At 48.5% G+C, this 18,163-nt stretch overlaps 1 protein-coding gene across 1 annotated transcript in view; it reads left to right on the forward strand.

The window, feature by feature from the left end:
* Positions 1–437, forward strand: part of LOC308268653 (zinc finger protein 28-like) — a gene marked incomplete at both ends in the record, with an annotated part of 39,592 nt that extends 39,155 nt beyond the window's left edge. Inside the window, one exon of the mRNA XM_080703766.1 lies at positions 360–437. Coding sequence (XP_080559892.1) covers positions 360–437 — 78 coding nt within the window. The remainder of the gene's footprint in view (positions 1–359) is intronic.
* Between the last annotated feature and the right edge of the window lie 17,726 nt (positions 438–18,163).

The raw sequence follows: 18,163 nt of genomic DNA on the forward strand, positions 1-18,163 counted from the left end.
GGAGCATTTGTGTGAGTGTGTGTGTGCGCGCTCTGGGGAGGCAGCAGAGCCTAGTGTCGAACATGTGGACCTGGACACGCTGTGCCTTCTTTAGTCCCAGCTCTGGAGTCTGGAGCAAGTGACTTCATTCTTTTTGCCTGTTTCCCTATCTGCTAGATGGGGTAGATGGCAGTATATAGGGTGGATGGAAATTAAATGAGATGCGTTTATTGAGTGCTTTACATGCAGTAAACAGTGTAAATTTAGCTCTGTGTGTGTGTGTGTGTGTGTGTGTGTGTGTGTGTGTGTGTTGTCCTGTTTGCATTTTTGAGGGGGGCCTAGGCCTGGTCTCTCACTGTGTCTCCCTCTTTTTCCCACAGATCTTTGGGCCCCTGAGGCCCATCCTCCTGTCCCCTGATCACTGTGTCTGGCTGGAGAGATGGCTGCTCAGCTGCTAACTGATGAACTCCTGGTAAGTCATATCATCCTTGCCTCTTTCAAAAGACTTGAGTCCAAAGAGCCTGGCTCTTACCTTTGTTAGCCTCTGGCCAGCCCCACCTACAGGGCCCACACCCCCAGCCTGCCACCTGGGGGTTCTGTCTGCCCTGATGGGGAGGGCAAGCTGCACTCTCCAGAGCTACTTGTCCATCCTTGATCCGCCGTGGGGGTCAGGTCAACTCAGGAGTGGCCAGGCCTGCCCTTGGGGCTCTAGGCTGGGCAGCTGGCAAGCGATGGCTTAAACACGTTGTGTTCAAGAAAAAGGGCAGAAGCAGGATGATTCTGGGCATGTGGCCTTTAGAAGTAGGTAGACAGAGATGGGCGTGGTGGCACAGGCTTGTGATCCCAGTACTTGGGAGGCTGAGACAGGAGGATTGCAGGTTCAAGAATAGCCTCAGGAATGTCATGAGACTCTCAGCAACCTAGTAAGATCGTATTTCAAAATAAAAATAAAATGGGACAGGGAGTGTAGTTTGGAGGTAGAATGCCCTGGGGTTCAATCTCCAGGAACACACACACACACACACACACACACACACACACACACACACCCCACAGAGAAATAAATGGGCAAGCAGTGCTAAAAGTCCTGTATAAGCATCTGTGTGTACCATGAAAGGACAGAAGCCTGTGAGAGCAGCCCCCAAACCCCACTTAGAATGAGGAGGACACGCGTGGGACACATGGCATCTGTGGTTCTACCCACCACGATCATGTCTTAAGCTGGGTGGTCTGTGTGCAGTGGTTTGTTGTATTTTCCCTAAACTTTCTTTTAGGTCAGAAATATTTCATAATAAAAGTAAATAGTATCTGAGTACTCACCACAGAAAACTGCAGGTGCTGCAACAACGTAATCCATTTAAACACCCACAGATAATCATGTGGGTGTTTCAGTATTTATTTAGTCTTTCTTCTCTGATGGCTGTTTTTAAATGACTAAGAGGCTGGGCATAGTGGTGCACACCTGTAATCCCACTACTTGGGAGGCTGAGGCAGGAGGATAGCAGGTTTGAGGATACTCTCAGCAACTTAGCGAGATCCTGTTTCAAAAATAAAAAATAAAATTGGGCTGGGGTTGTAGCTCAGAGGTAGAATGCCCCTGGATTCAATCCTCAGTACATACATTCATTTGTACATACATGCATACATACATACATACGTACATACGTACGTACATACATACATGTTAACTAAGCCAAGTACTGTGGTACACAGTACTGTGTACTTACTGTGGTACACAGTATTATAATCCTTAGAAGGTTGAGATAGGAGGATTGGAGGCTTGAGGCCAGCCTCAGCAACTTAGACCCTGTTTTAAAATAAAAAAATAAAAAGGGATGGGTTCAGTCTCCAGTAACACACATACACACACACACACACACACACACACACACACACACACACACACACACTTGACCAAGTGTTGGCTCTGCCATTTCAATCTTGAGGGTTTTTTAACCCAGTTTTATGCAATAGGGACTCCTTCCCACCTTGAAAACTTTACAAACATCACTTGTTTTGGCTGCATTATTGGTGTACATACACGGTCATCCAGTAATGGAGAGTTTGACTTTTTTCTTTAAATCATTTTCTTTCTTTTTTTTTTCTGGTGGTACTGGGGGTAGAACCCAGGGGCTTTTCTACCTCTGGGCTATACTCCCAGACCTATTTTATAGGAACAGAATCTCAGTAAGTTGAGTTGCTGAGAGCCTCACTCAGTAGCTAAGGCTGGCTTTGAACCTGTGTGATCCTCCTGTCTCAGCCTCTCAAGGTCTGGGTTTACAAGCATGTGCCACCATGTCTGGCTAAATCATTTTCAATTATCTAAATAATATGTCATAGAAGAAAGTTTCTGATAAGTAAGGAAATACATGGTAATTATGAAAAGTGTAGAGAATCCATAAAAGTATTATTTTTTTTTGAGGTACTGGGAATGGAACCCAGGGACATTGTACCTCTGAGCTACACCGCCCCCCAGTCCTATTTTTTATTCTTTATTTTGAAACAGGGTCTCACTGAGTTGCAAAGGACCTCACTAAATGACATGATACCCAGCTCCATAAAACTATTATTAAGAGAATCAAATTCACCCATGAACTTACCCCCAGGATAAGCACTCTGGAATTTTTTTTAATGTCCTTCCCTCCCTGGATGTACAGATTGTTTTGCAAAAATAATAGTCACCCTGGCTAGGCAGTTCTTATATTCAATCTTGTTGGGGGGGACCTGGAACATTCTTACTTTGAGCTGTACCTCAGCCCTTCTTATTTTTATTTATTTATTTTGCAGTACTGAGAATGGAATTCAGGGGCATTCTACTTCTGAGCTACAGCCCCAGCCCTAATTTTTATTCTTTTATTTTGAAACAGGGTCTCACTGAGTTGCAAAGGGCCTCACTAAGTAGCTGAGGTTGTCCTCTACTTGTGATCCTCTTGTCTCAGCCTCCCAAATGCTGGGATTACAAGCATGCATCACCACGCCTGGCTTATTTTTTAATTTTTATTTTTTTGTGGTGCTAGGGATGAAATCCAGGGACCTTCTACCTCCGCGCTACACTCTCAGACCTATTGTATATTTTATTTGGAAACAGGGTCTCACTAAGTTGCTGAGAGCCTAAGTAGCTGAGGCTGGCTTCAAACCTGTGAGATCCTCCTGTTTCAGCCTCCCAAGTACTGGGATTACAAGCATAATCCATATTTTCATTTTGAAACAGAGTCTTGCTAAGTTACCAAGGGTCTCACTAAGTTACTTACGCTGTCCTCAAACCTGTGATCCTCCCATCCCAGTCTCACATGTACTGAGATTATAGGTGTTCGCCACTGTGCCTGACTTAACTTCATTCCTTTGCAAGGCTGAATAATATTTTATGATTTATATACCACATTTTATTTATCCATTTATCATATTTTTGGTGGTGCCGGGGTTCCTGGAAGCCCTTCTACCTCCGGGCTACACTCCCAGACCTATTTTTACATTTTAATTTGGAAACAGGGTCTCCTAAGCCAGCGCGCACGGCTGGCTTCGAACCTGCGCGATCCTCCTGTCTCTGCCTCCCAAGCGTGGGGATTACAAGCGTGCGCCACCACACCCGGCTCCATTTATCATTTGATGGATACTTGGGTTGTTTCTACCTTCTGGTTATTATAAATAATGCTGCTCTTAACATTTGTGTACATGTTTTTCTTTAAACTTGCGTTTGCTCTTCTCTTGGGTATATCTATTTATCTAGGAATGGAATTGCTCAGGCAGGTGACTAACTGCTTAACTATTCAGGAACTGCTGGACACTTTCCAAAGCGGCTATACCATGACGTTTTTATTTTTAACATGTCCATGATTTTTGTCTTGATGCCATCTTTTACATATGTTATTTAGAAGAATGGATTGTTCTCATTTTACTGTGGTTGGGGTTTTCGGCTTATGTTTGGATTTTTAAAAGGAACTTCTAATTCAGTTATGTCCTGATTTTTAAATAACACAGCCTGTTTGCCTTTGGTTCTTGGAGGTTTTCTTTCTGGTCACAGGGCTTGTGTCATCAGACTGGCAGCCACAGAGGATGAAGCACCAGAATGAGCTGCAGAGAACTCAAGATACTTGCTGTCGCGCCTCTGTCCGAGGTCCTGACTTCTTAGGTCTGGACCGCTGTGTTCTGTGTCTCAGTGCTTCCCTGGTGCCAGTCCGCTCAGTGAATGTTATCCAGTGAGTTCATTAGTGAAGGCTTGCAAAAGGAATTATTCTTTTAAAGCAATTTTTAAGACAAGTGTGGTGTGCGTGCCACTAAGTGACCCTAAGTCTCATCCATTACCTTAAACTCCAGGACCTCAGGTGCATCTGTCCTAGGCTGTCAGGGAGTGCAGAGGAGGAAAAGGGCAGGCCAGCTTCAGCAACTTAGTGAGGCTTTGTTTTAAAAATGAAAAATAATACGGGCGTGGTGGCTCACGCTGGTACTCCCAGCATTCACTAAGTTGTGGAGGGCCTGAGTAGCTGAGGCTGTCCACGAACTGTGATCCTCTGGTCACAGCCTCCCAAATGCTGGTATTACAAGTGTGAGTCACCACGCCAGGCTGAGACAGGAAGGCCGTGGGTTCAAAGCCAGCCCAGCAATTTACCGAGGCTCTCAGCAACCTGGTGAAACTCTGTTTCCAAATAAGAAATAAAATTGGACTGGGGGGTGTAGCTTAGAGATAGAATGCCTTTGGATTCAATCCTCAGTACCAATAAATAAATAAAAGATAAAATAAATAAACTAGCACTAGGTAAACTTTGGATCAGTTATGTTCTGCTGGGTAACAACGATGTCAGAATGCAACAGCTGGGAAACACCTTGGCGCTGCTACTGTGGTTCCATGCGCTCGGTGGTGGTTCCTGCTTGGTGTCTCCTGTGTGGTGACAACCAGATGGGAGCATGGTGCTCTGCCATCCTCTCACTCACATGTCCATTTTAGGCTGATCCGGACGGAGGTACTGAGGGCCTGCTGGGTACCTTGTTACTCCACATGTGTGTGTGTATGGCACTGGGGATTGAAACTGGGGTATTCTACCTCCAAGCTACACTCCCAGAACTATTTTATTTTTTTATTTTATTTTTAAACAGGGTTTTATTAGGTTAATGACAGTGTCACTATTTGTTGAGTCTGAACTCGAACCTGTGATCTTTTTTTTTTTTTTTTTTTTTTTTGGTGGTACTGGGGGTGGAACCCAGAGGCTTTCTACCTCCGGGCTATACTCCCAGACCTATTTTCTATTTTATTTGGAAACAGGGTCTCACTAAGTCCTGAAAGCCTCACCAAGTAGCTGAGGCTGGCTTCGAACCTGTGCAATCCTCCTGTCTTAGCCTCCCAAACACAGGGATTACAAGCATGCGCCACCACGCCCAGCTTAGAACCTGTGATCTTTCTCTCAAGTACTGGGATTACAAGTGTGTGCCACCATGCCTGGCTTCATGTGGCTTTCTCGTGTGGCTTCCATGGCCTGGCTCCTGGGCTATGTGATGAGTGAGTCCTCCCAGAGCAAGTGTTCCAGGAGTCCAGGCAAGAACTGTAGGGTGTCAGTGGCTAAGCCCGGGAGATCCAGAGCACCACTCTGCAGGATGTGGGCCAGCCCAGATTTCCTGATGAAGCATTTGCCAGTGTCACCCTAGTGAGCCTGACTCACATAGGCTAGACACAGGCAGCACCTGCCTCCCCGACTCTTAGGAGGCCCCATGACATCATTTACAGCCTGAGAAGGCATGGGGGATGAGAGTGAGAGCCCCACATTTGGAGTCTGTGGGGTGGGAAGTGGAAGCTGGGGCCTCTCTGTGTCATGCTGTCATATTATGTTGTTACTTCTGGCCTGTTTGGGCACTGAGTAAGAAATTTATTTATATCTATTTTTTGTGGTACTGGAGATGGGACCCAGGGGCTTTCTACCTTCGGGCTATACTCCCAGACCTATTTTATATTTTATTTGGAAACAGGGTCTCACTAAGTTGCTGAGAGCCTCACTATGTAGCTGAGGCTGGCTTCAAACCTGCGTGATCCTCCTGTCTCAGCCTCCCAAGCACTGGGATTACAAGAGTGCACCACCACGCCCGGTATTGGTAAGAATTTTAAAGAGTCAGTCATCGCCGGGTGTGGTGGCGCACACTTGTAATCCCCGTGCTTGAGAGGCGGAGACAAGAGGATCACGCAGATTCAAAGCCAGCCGCACTGGTTTAAGAGACCCTGTTTCCAAATAAAAAAGTATGAAATAGGTCTGGGAGTGTAGCCCGGAGGTAGAAGGGTTTCCAGGAACCCCAGTACCACCAAAAAAAAAAAAAAAAAAAAAAAAAGAGTCAGTCATTGCTGGGCATGGTTGCCCATGCCTATAATTCCAGTACTTGGAAAACTAAGACAGGAGGATTGCAGGTATGAGGCCAGCCTCAGCAATTTAGGGAGACCCTTTTTCACAATAAAAAATAAAATAGGAAAGCCGGGCGAGGTGGCGCACCCTTGTAATCCCAGGAGGCGGAGACAAGAGGATTGCACAGGTTTAAAGCCAGTCTCAGCTACTTAGTGAGGCTCTCAGCAACTTAGTGAGACCCTGTTTCCAAATGAAATATAAAATAGGTCAGGGCCGTAGCCCGGAGGTAGAGAGGTAGAGACCCCTGGGTTTCATCCCCAGGACCTAATAAATAAAATAAAATAAAGTAAAATAAAATAAAATAAAATAAGGTTGGGGGTTTGGCTCTGAGGTAGAATGCCCCTGAGTTCAATCTTTAGTCACACACACACACACACACACACACACACACACACACACACTACAAATAAGACTTAGTTATTTGTTCTAAAAAGATTTATTAAAGATCTGCTGTGTGCCAGGCAGTGTTGTGTCCTAAACATTTACTCAGCAGTGGGCCAGGCAGCAGACACCATCTCAAAACCTCCCCAGGTAGGAGCATTACCTCTGTCCCCACCTCCAAGGAGGGAACAAGCAGAGGCTGTGAGAGGCTGGGGTTGGAGGAGGAGCTCCTAAGGGCTGACACAGGTGTCAGACCTCACACACACACACACACACACAACAAAATACTCCCAAGCCCAGCTGCTTAAAGCAGCAGGTGTTTAATCTTCTTAAAGCATTTCTGGAGGCAGGAACTGGGCAGCGACCTGGCTGAGTAGCCATAGCTCAGGGTCTTCCTGAGGCTTCATGGGCTGAAGATCACTTCCAAGATGGCCCAGGCCCCTGGAGGTTGGTGGGAGCCCTTAGGCGCTGGCTGGGTCCTTTGTAGGACTTCTCATATTATGGCAGGTGGCTTCCCCAGCAGAATAATGAGACAGAGAAGACAAAAGTTTTGGTCTTTATAATTCCTCCTCCTCTTCCTCCTCCTCCTCCTGCTCCTCCTCCTCCTCCTCCTCCTGCTCCTCCTCCTCCTCCTCCTCCTCCTCCTCCTCCTCCTCCTCCTCCTCTTCCAGATTAAACCCTGGGGTGCTTTACACACTGAGCTATAGCCTCAGCCCTTTTTAGTATTTTATTTTGAGATAGGGCCTACTAAATTGCTGAGATTGGCTTCAAACCTGCAATTCTCCTGTCTGAGCCTCTGAAGTACTGGAAATACAGGTGTGTGCCACCACACCTGGTCCTTGTCTTCCTTTTTTATTGTGAAAAATATACATAACACAAAATTTGCCATCTGAACCATTTTCAAGTGTATAGCTCAGAAGTGTTAAGTACATTCACACTGTTGTTCAACCACCTCTACCATCCACCCACAGAACTCTTCACTTTGCAAAACTGAGACTCTGTCCCCATGAAACAGCAGCTTCTCACCACCGCTCTCCCAGGGCCCGACACCCACATTCCACTATGTGTCTCTATGAATTATACTACTCTAGATTCTCGTATAAGTGGAATCATGCAGTATTTGTTCTTTCGGCCCGATTTATTTCACTTAACATAATGTTCTTGAGGTCCGTCCAGCTTGCAGCAGGTGTTAGAATTTCCTTCCCCTTCACGAGTAGACCACATTTTGCTTCTGCATTCAAAGCTCTACAAACACTGGATTGCTTCCACCTTTGGGCGACTGTAAACAGTGCCATTTGGAATGGGTGTATAAAGACGAAGGGTACTTTTAAAATCCTAAATCAGCTCCTGCCACTTTCCCTTCTAAAGAATGAATAAGAAAGGTGCCATCTCAGCCAATATCTGAGAAGAGCATTCTAGGTAGAGGGAAGGGCTAGTGCACAGGTCCTGGGATCAGCTCAAGGAACAGGAGGAAAGCCAGCGGGCCAGAGCGAAGCAAGGAAGGGAAAAAGCTGGTGGTCACAGGGCTGGGGAGGGGTCAGAGGCCAGAGCTAGGACTTTGTGGTCAGACTTCCAAGTTTTCCTACTCTCCCTCTGTCTGGTTCATGAGAGGCAGTCGCCTGCCAGGGTTAGGATTCCAGGCCTTAGAGCCAGCACTGGGCTCAGTGCCCACTCCTTAGCTGTGTATCAGGACCAGGGGCTTGCCTTCTCTATGCTCTCTTTCCTTATCTGCACCTTCTAGGGCCTTTCTTCCCCTCCTGGCAGAACTAACACAGCCAACTGGAAAAGCAGAGACTAGATGGCAGTGAAACCCGCCCCACCGCACAGGTGTGAAGGCGGCTGCTGGGTGGGGCCAAGGCTTGAAAGGGCCTGATGTCGCCACAGGATGCCAGCGCCTGCCTTGTAGGTCTACTATGAATTAGTTAGTGGCTCAGTGTGTGAGAAGCATTTTATCAGCCCCCTGGGGCTACTGTACAGGAGTGGGCAGCCTGAACAAGGGCTGTGTGTCACTCTTAATTCCGGAGGCTGGGAGCCCCAGGCAGGGCGTCCACTGAGCCAGGCTCTGGAAGCCGGAGGAGGTCCTCCTGGCCTCTCTCTGGGCTGCTGACAATCCTCGAGCATGGGAGCTAAAGGCCCCAGCCTCCCTGCACACCTGCCTTCACGTGGCCATCTTCTGTAGGACTTCGGTCAGAGCAGATTGAGGCTGCCTGGTCCAGGGCAAGCTTGTCTTGATTGGTTATGTCCACGCTGACCCAGGGTCCCAGTCAGGTCACAAGGCTGAGGTAGGACTTCAATGTTTGCATGTTTATGAAATACAGAATCTAACCATGACAGCAGTCAGAGAAACACCTGGCACAAAGCAGCTGTGTAAGGGAGGGGTATAATTATTCCAACGTGGTCATCCCACCTCCCATGCTCTGCCATGGTCACTTGGCCCCACAGTTTACAACCGACCCGAAGGCCCAGCCTCTTCTTCAAGGTCCCTGCTGCTCAACTGTCTGCTCTGCCTCTTATGCCTCACAGCTTGGCCTAAGGCCCCCTTCACCCATAATTCCCCCCCCCAAGAACCCACCCACTGTCTCTGCCCACAGATCTCGCTCCATGTCACCAGAATCTACCAGACACACCCTGAAGCCACCCTTGTTCCGGATCCTTGAGAACTTTGTTTCTACCTGTAGGATGGCGTTTACTAGATGCTGTGTGTCTTACCCTGCCTACCCCACACGGATTAGTTCTTTTTGGGAGGGGGTACCAGGGGTTGGATCCAGGAGCATTCTACCGCTGAGCTGTACCCCGAGCCCTTTTTATTTTTTTTTATTTTTGAGACAGAGTCTTATTACGTTGCTAAAAGTCTTGCTAAATTGCTGAGACTGTCCTCGAACCTGAGATCCTTCTATCTCAGCCTCCCAAGTACTGGGATTACAGGTGTGTGCCATCATGCCAGCCGAAGACTTAGTTCTTCTTTTTTTTTTTTTTTGGTGGTACTGGGGTTCCTGGAAGCCCTTCTACAGCCGGGCTACACTCCCAGACCTATTTTATATTTTTTAAATTTGGAAACAGGGCCTCTTACGCCAGCGCGGCTGACTCCGAACCGCGCGATCCTCCTGTCTCCGCCTCCCAAGCGCGGGGATTACAAGCGTGCGCCACCACGCCCGGCAAGACTTAGTTCTTGAGCCTCTCAAGTCTGTGTCCTAGCTCTAGATCAGTGCCTGGCACTTAGTAGGTGTGCAGGAGAGCTCATCACACTCCTGGAGTACACCCTGCTGAGGCTCTGCCGAGCTCCTCGTGCACACGTGGGATCTCTTCACCTTTGTTCCTTTCCATGTGGGGCTCTCTGTTCCCAACCCTCTCATATTTGATTTCTCTGTCCAAGTGCCACCTCAGTAAATTAGACACCGAGAAAACCAGTGGCCCCACCAGGCCCTGCATCTGTTGTAGTCACTGCAGACACCTGCCTAAAGCCTCTCAGCCTTTCTGGCCGTTTCTCCAGCCCTGGTGGGGAGGGCCCTGTGGTGAGCACATGCGGGCTTGCTCTTTCAGGAGTCAGTACCATCAGGGACGTGGCTGGACTTCACTGGGGAGGAGTGGCGGCGGTCGGAGCCTGCCCAGAAAGACCTGTAGAGGGGTGCCATGTTGGAGAACTACAGGAGCCTGGTCTCACTCACTGGGTAAGGGAGTGAGCTCTGGAGTTACTCACCATCAGCCCACAGTGCCACAAAGAAATGCAAAAAAAAAAAAAAAAAAAAAAAAGGACAGATTTGAATATATAGAAAGCTTTTTCTTTTTCTTTTGGTACTAGGGATTGAACCCAGGGTTATTCTACCTTTGAGCTATACCCTCATCCCTTTTTATTTTTAATTTTGAAACAATGCCTTGCTATGTTACAGAGGCTGGCTCAAAAAATCTGGTCTTCCTTTCTCAGCCTCCCAAGTAGGCGTGTGCCACCATGCCTGGCACTACATAGAAAGCTTTCAAAATACTGTTTGAAGCGAAATATCAAGTTGATAGATAACATGGAGAATAATTTTCTTCAAAAGTATACTTAAAGAGTCATAAAAAGATAGGAATAGATAAAAAAAGACTAAGTGAATAATAGAAAAATGGACCAAACTTATAAACTTGCAATTTACAGATTTACAAGATGACATTTAAATTTTTGGGGGGTACTGCCACTGCAGGTGGGATTCTACCTTTAAGCTGCACTCCTGGCCCCTTTTATTTTTTATTTTTTTTATTTATGTATTTACTTTTTGTGGTACTGGGGATGGAACCCAGGGGCATTCTGCCTCTGAGCTACACCTCCAGCCATATTTTTTAGTCTTTTTATTCTTGAAACAGGGTCTCACTTATTTGCGAAGGACCTCGCTAAGTAGCTGAGGCTGTCTGCGAACCACGATCCTCCAGTCTCAGCCTCCCAAATGCTGGGATTACAAGCGTGCGCCACCACGTCTGGCTTAGTTTTTATTTTGAAACAGGATCTCATTAAGTCTCTGAGAGTCTTGCTAAGTTTCTTAAGCCTTTACTAATAGGGATATAAAAATCGAGATACCATCTTTTTGCCTTCAGGATATAGAGAGATTAATGAGAGTAATAGCCTGTATAATGAGGTCCACCATTATTTTAGGAGAGTGAGAGGTTGGGGCATTTTTTTAGAGGACAGTTTGGCATTATAAATCAAGTTTTGGACAATTTTCTTTTTAGGGATCTGTCCTTTAGAAATTCTCCCATAAGTGTGCAGAGTTGTATAAAGGAAGAAAAGTAAAGGAAGTATTTAACAGTCTGCTGCACTGGACTTACTGAGTACACCAGACATGTGGTTCTGGGAAGGTGATGCTGGGCAAGGCACTACCTGGAAATTCTTCCAGGTCACACTCACAGGAGGAAGAACTGGCCTGCAGAGCTAAAGCGGGGCCGTTTCTTTTCTTTCCTTTTTCCCCCTTTCTTTATTCTTTTTTTTTTAACTAGGAATTGAACCCAGAGGCACTCTACCTTTGAGCTACACCCCTAGCATCACCACCACCACTACTACTACTACTACTACTACTACTACTACTACTACTACTACTACTATTTTTTTTTTAACCCAGGGGCATTCTATCTCCGAGCTACACTCCCAGCCCTACTTTTTTCTCCTTTCTTTCTTTCTTTCTTTCTTTCTTTCTTCCTTTCTTCCTTTCTTCCTTTCTTCCTTTCTTCCTTCTTCTTTTCTTTCCTTTCTTTTTGTGGCACTGGGGGTGGAACCCAAGGCCTTTTCTACCTCCAGGGTATACTCCCAGACCTATTTTATACTTTATTTGGAAACAGGGTCTCACTTGCTGAGAGCCTCGCTACACAGCTGAGGCTGGCTTCAAACCTATTTGATCCACCCATCTCAGCCTCCCAAGTGCTGGGATTACAAATGTGTGCCACCACACCCAGCTAAAGGACTAAAAGAAGCACATTTAAAGTGAATGGTTGCCGGGTGTGGTGGTGCTTGTAATCCCTGCACTTGGGAGGCGGAGACAGGAGGATTGCAGGGGTTCAAAGCCAGCCTCAGCTACTTAGTGAGGCTCTCAGCAACTTAGTGAGACCCTGTTTCCAAATAAAGTATAAAAAAAGGTCTGGGAGTATAGCCCGGAGGTAGAAAAGTGCCTGGGTTCCACCCCCAGTACCACAATATATAAATAAATAAATAAATAAATAAATAAATAAATGGAATAGTTCAATCCATTTTGACAAACAGGAAACCATCACAAGGTCAAGATGGTGAACATTTCCATCCCCTGCAAAAGTTTCCAGGTTGCCTTTTAGTCTCTCCATCCGTCTCCCCTTTCCTCATCTGCAGTAACCCCCATTCTGCTTTCGCTTGCCAAAGCTTTGTTCATGGGTCCTAGAATTTTATGTAGATGGAACCATACAGTCCGTACTCCTGGGTCTGACTTCTGTAACTTGGCATCAGTGTTTGCCATTCACCCACGTCGCTGTGTGTTTCTGCAGCCAAGTTCTATGTATGCTAGGTATTATTCCACTGCCGGGACGCCCACAATTTGTTTACTCAACCACCTGTTGACTGTTTGGGCTGCGTCCACTTCAGAGCTAGTTTGATAAATTGTGTACAGGTCCTGTGCAGACATAAGCTTCCCTTTCCCTTGAGCAAATACCTCAAGGGTAGGAAGTCGCACCATACACACAGGGGTATTTAACTTTTTAAGAAGCAGCTCAGTTTTCCAAAGCAGTTGCACTGTTCTTATTACCACCAACTGTGCCGTTGCTCCGCCTTCCATGTTAGCCCTTATAGGGGTGTGACCTCATCACATCATGGATTTTATTTTATATTGACAGTCTTTTGTGTGGTTATTTTCTTTCTGTCTATATCTTTGGTAAAGGTATCCATTCAGGGTTTGGGCCTCAGTTTTTGTTGTTGTATTATTTGGTACTGAAACTTGAGCCCAGGGGCATTCTACCTCCAAGCTACATCCCCAGCCTTATTTTTTTATTTTATTTTTTTTTTTGGTGGTTCTGGGGGTGGAACCCAGAGGCTTTCTACCTCTGGGCTATACTCCCAGACCTTTTTTACATTTTATTTGAAAACAGGGTCTCACTAAGTTGCTGAGAGCCTCACTAAGTAGCTGAGGCTGGCTTCGAACCTGTGCGATCCTCCTGTCTCAGCCTCCCAAGCGCGGGGATTACAAGCGTGCGCCACCACGCCCGGCATTATTATTATTTTTTTTAATAGAGTCTCACTAAGTTGCTGAAGCTAGCCTCAAATTTGCAGTCCTCCTGTCTCAACCTCCCAAGAGCTAAGATTATAGGTTTGCCTGGCTTTATTATTAAGTTTGTAAATTTCTTTTCTTTTTTTTTTGGAGGGGGGGTACTGGGGGTGGAACCCAGAGGCTTTCTACTTTCGGGCTATACTCCCAGACATATTTTTTATTTTATTTGGAAACAGGGTCTAAGTTGCTGAGAGCCTCACTAAGTAGCCGAGGCTGGCTTCGAACTTCTGCAATCCTCCTGTCTCAGCCTCCCAAGCGCGGGGATTACAAGCGTGTGCCACCACGCCCAGCTCAGGTTTGCAAATTTCTGTATATATGTTCTGTGTGTATGTGTGTGTGTGTGTGTGTATGTGTGTGTGTGTGTGTGTGTGTGTTTTACCAGAGATTGAACCCAGAGGCGTTCTACCTCTGAGCTACACCCCCCAGCTCTAATTTTCATTCTGAAACAGGGTCTCGCTAAGTTGCAGAGGGCCTCTCTAGTTACCTGAGGCTGGCTGTGAATCTGCAATTCTTCTGTCTCAGCCTCCCAAGTACTGGGATTACAGGCATGTACCACCACACCCAGTAGATTTCTGTACATATTCTTTTTTTTTTTTTTTTTTTTTTTTTTTTTTGCAGGTTTGGGGATAAAACCCAAGGGTGTTTGACCTCCGAGCTATTACCCCCTGCCCTATTTTTTATTCCTTTTTTTTTTTGTTTTGTGGTACTGGGGTTCCTGGAAGCCCTTCTACCTCTGGGCTACACTCCCAGACCTATTTTTTATATTTTTATTTGGAAACAGGGTCTCTTAAAGCAGCGCAGCTGGCTTTGAACCTGCACGATCCTCCTGTTTCTGCCTCCCAAGCACGGGGATTACAAGTGTGCGCCACCACGCTTGGCTTCTGTACATATTCTTGATACAAGTCTTTTATCAGATAATGCTGTGCAGATGTTTCCTCCCATTCTGTGGGTTGCCTTTTCCATTTCTTGATGGTATCCTTTGAAACACAGAAGTTTCTAAATTAATTTAAAATTTTTTTTTATTTATTTTATTTATTTTTGGTGGTACTGGGAATGGAACCCAGGGGCATTCATGGAACCTGGGGCATTCTCTCTCTGGACTACACCCCCAGCCCTATTTTTTTTTTATTCTTTATTTTGAAAGAGGGTCTCACTGAACTGCAAAGGGCCTCACTAAGTAGCTGAGGCTGTCCACAAACCACAATCCTCCTGTCTCAGTCGGCCAAATGCTGGGATTCCAAGCGTGTGCCACCACGCTTGGCTTCCCAGCCCTATTTTATATTTTATTTGTACAGTGTCTCACTAAGTTGCTGAGATCCTCACTAAGCTGCTAAGGCAGTCTTCAAAACTGCGATCCTCCTATCTCAGCCTCTTTTTTTTTATCTTTAAACAAATTTTTTATTGAACATAAATGGTATACATTTAAACTATATTTGGTGCCCTCTCCCCCTCCCGCCCCCGTTTTCCCTTCTTTCTCAGCCACTTAAGTACTAGGATCACAGGGTTGTGCCACCATGCCTGACTAAAAAAATTTCTAAATTTTTCTTTTTTTTGGGTACTGGAAATGGAACCCAGGGTCAGTGTACCTTTGAGCTGCACCCCCAGCCCTATTTTTTTAGTCTTTTTATTTTTATTTTTTTGTGGGGTTTTTTGTTTTTTTGTGGGGTTTTTGTTGTTGTTGTTGTTGTTTGTTTTTTGGTTTTGGTGGCACTGGGGGTGAGACCCAGGGGCTTTTCTACCTCCGGGCTATACTACCAGACCCATTTTATACTTTATAGAAACAGGGTCTCACTAAGTTGCTGAGAACCTCACTAAGTAGCTGAGGCTGACTTTGAACCTGTGCGAGCCTCCTGTCTCAGCCTCCCAAGCGCGGGGATTACAAGCGTGCACCACCACGCCTGGCCTAGTCTTTTTATTTTTGAAACAGGGTCTCATGGAGTAGCGAAGGACCTCGCTAACTAGCTGAGCTGTCCTTGAGCCACGATCCTCCTGTCTCAGCTGCCCAAATGCTGGGATTACAAGCATGCACCACCACACCCGGCTAACCCAGGGACATTCTGCCTCTGAGCTACACCCTCAGCCTTTTTAATTTTTTTTTTTATTTGAAACAGGGTTTTACTAAATTGTTGAAGGTCTCGCGAGGTTGCTGAAGCCAGTGAAGTTGGCCTTGAACCTGCAATCCTTCTGTCTCAGCCTCCCAAGTACTGGGACCACAGGTGTGGGCTGCTGCACCTGGCCACCTTAGTTGTTTTTAAGTGCATGGTCAAGGGTGATTAGGAACATTCACACTGCGGTGCAGCTGTCACCATCATCTACCTCCAGGACATTCTCACTGTCCTGCACTGAAACTGCAGTGAACCCTGACGCTGTGCCCTGCCCAGCCTTGGCCCCACAGTCTCTAGTTTCTGTGAATTCTCCAGACGCCTCCTAGAGTGATCTCTGCAGCATGTGTCCTTCCACATCTGACTCATCTCACTAAAACAGGCCATCTTTCAGAGGCCTCTTTTCCTCTGAGGCTCACACGAGGGAGGTTGCAGAGCACTCTCCATGTGGTGCCGACCTGGGTATACTTACAGCTGTGGTTAGTTGGGGAGCAGCCAGGCACCGTGAGGCCTGAGACCCTCGGGTGAAGCGCACATAGCTTCCCCTGCTGGCTGCCCTCTCTGTTCTTCTGGCCTTTGACCAGGTGCACAAGGCACCAGGGGACAGGTGGCCTGGGGATGGGACAGAAGGGGAGGCAGGCGAGGGAGCCGAGTCACGGAGACAGCAGCAGCACTTAGCTGCTGTGTCACCATTTCTTCTAGAAAGAAGAGCAGGTAGGGATATTCAGCAGAGAAAGGACTACAGGGGAGCAGCCTCGTGGATTTTCCTCTCCAGTTCTGCGGGTCTCTCCTGTGACTTTGGACCAGCCGCAGCTGGGTTCTTCCTCCAGCCATGCCCTGCCTTCCCTCTCCAGGGTATTCTCCGCTCCCAGTCTCTGACTGCTTCTTCTTTTTCTTTTTTTTTTCCTGTTTTATTTTCTCAGGCTGGAGGACTAGAGCGGAAATGAAAGAGTCAGACACAAAGGATGACATTTCAGAGGTCGAGGTGCCCGCCAGGGTGGCCCTGGCCGGGCCTGCGAAGACTGACTTCTGGGCAGGAGGCGACAGCCTGGGCGCCTGTGGGGAGGAGCCACCGGGCGCCGCCCAGGGTAGGGGCCTGGCGGTGGACTCAGTCCCTGAGCGTCCCGAGTTGAAGGCATCTACCAACCAGAGCTGCACCCTGGCGTCCCCACAGCACCAGGCACCCGCGGAGACGCGGGGCTGCGCACTGGAAACGCGCGGGAAACGCCCAGACGCCCCCAAGTGCCTGACGCACTACGACTGCCCCGAGTGCGGCAAGGCCTTCAGCCGGAGCTCGTCCCTGGTAAAGCACCAGCGCATCCACACCGGGGAGAAGCCCTTCCGGTGCGACGTGTGCGGGAAGCCGTTCCTCGAGCGCTCGTCCCTCACCATCCACCGGCGCGTGCACACGGGCGAGAAGCCGTACGCGTGCGGGGACTGCGGCAAGGCCTTCAGCCAGCGCATGAACCTGGTGGTGCACCAGCGCACGCACACGGGCGAGAAGCCGTACGCCTGCAAGGACTGCGGCAAGGCCTTCCGCAAGACCTCGTCGCTCACGCAGCACGAGCGCATCCACACCGGCGAGAAGCCGTACGCGTGCGGGGACTGCGGCAAGGCCTTCAGCCAGAACATGCACCTCGTCGTGCACCAGCGCACGCACACGGGCGAGAAGCCGTACGTGTGCCCCCAGTGCGGCCGCGCCTTCAGCCAGAACATGCACCTCACGGAGCACCGGCGCACGCACACGGGCGAGAAGCCGTACGCGTGCGGGGACTGCGGCAAGGCCTTCAACAAGAGCTCCTCGCTCACCCTGCACCAGAGGAACCACACGGGCGAGAAGCCCTACGTGTGCAACGAGTGCGGCAAGGCCTTCAGCCAGAGCGCCTACCTCATCCAGCACCAGCGGCTGCACATCGGCGTGAAGCCCTTCGAGTGCGCGCAGTGCGGCAAGGCCTTCAGCAAGAACTCGGCGCTGGCGCAGCACCGGCGCATCCACACCGGCGAGAAGCCCTACGAGTGTTACGTGTGCAAGAAGCACTTCACGGGGCGCTCGTCGCTCGTCGTGCACCAGATCGTGCACACGGGGGAGCGGCCCTACGAGTGCGGCGAGTGCGGCAAGGCCTTCAGCCAGAGCGCCTACCTCATCGAGCACCAGCGCATCCACACGGGCGAGAAGCCCTACCGCTGCACGCAGTGCGGGAAGTCCTTCATCAAGAACTCCTCGCTGACGGTGCACCGGCGCATCCACACCGGGGAGAAGCCCTACAGGTGCCCCGAGTGTGGGAAGACCTTCAGCCGCAACACCAACCTGACGCGGCACCTGCGGATCCACACCTGAGTGCTCCCAGCGCTGCGGTTTCCCGGGCGTGGGGTGGGCGGGACGCGCGGCTCAGGTCAGCGCGGCTGGCTGTCTCTCCTCCAGCCCCGGGCAGGCCCAGGAACACGGGGACCCTAGGAGGGCTTTCCACTCGCCCACGCCCTCCTTCCCAAGTAGCATTGCCCAGCATGTTTGGGGACAGCGCTAGGTCCCTGCTGCCGAGCCACCGCGGCTAGTGCTAGAATGTAGGCT

Source organism: Muscardinus avellanarius, assembly GCF_963383645.1.
Source record: "Muscardinus avellanarius genome assembly, chromosome: 10".
Taxonomy (NCBI): Eukaryota; Metazoa; Chordata; class Mammalia; order Rodentia; family Gliridae; genus Muscardinus; species Muscardinus avellanarius.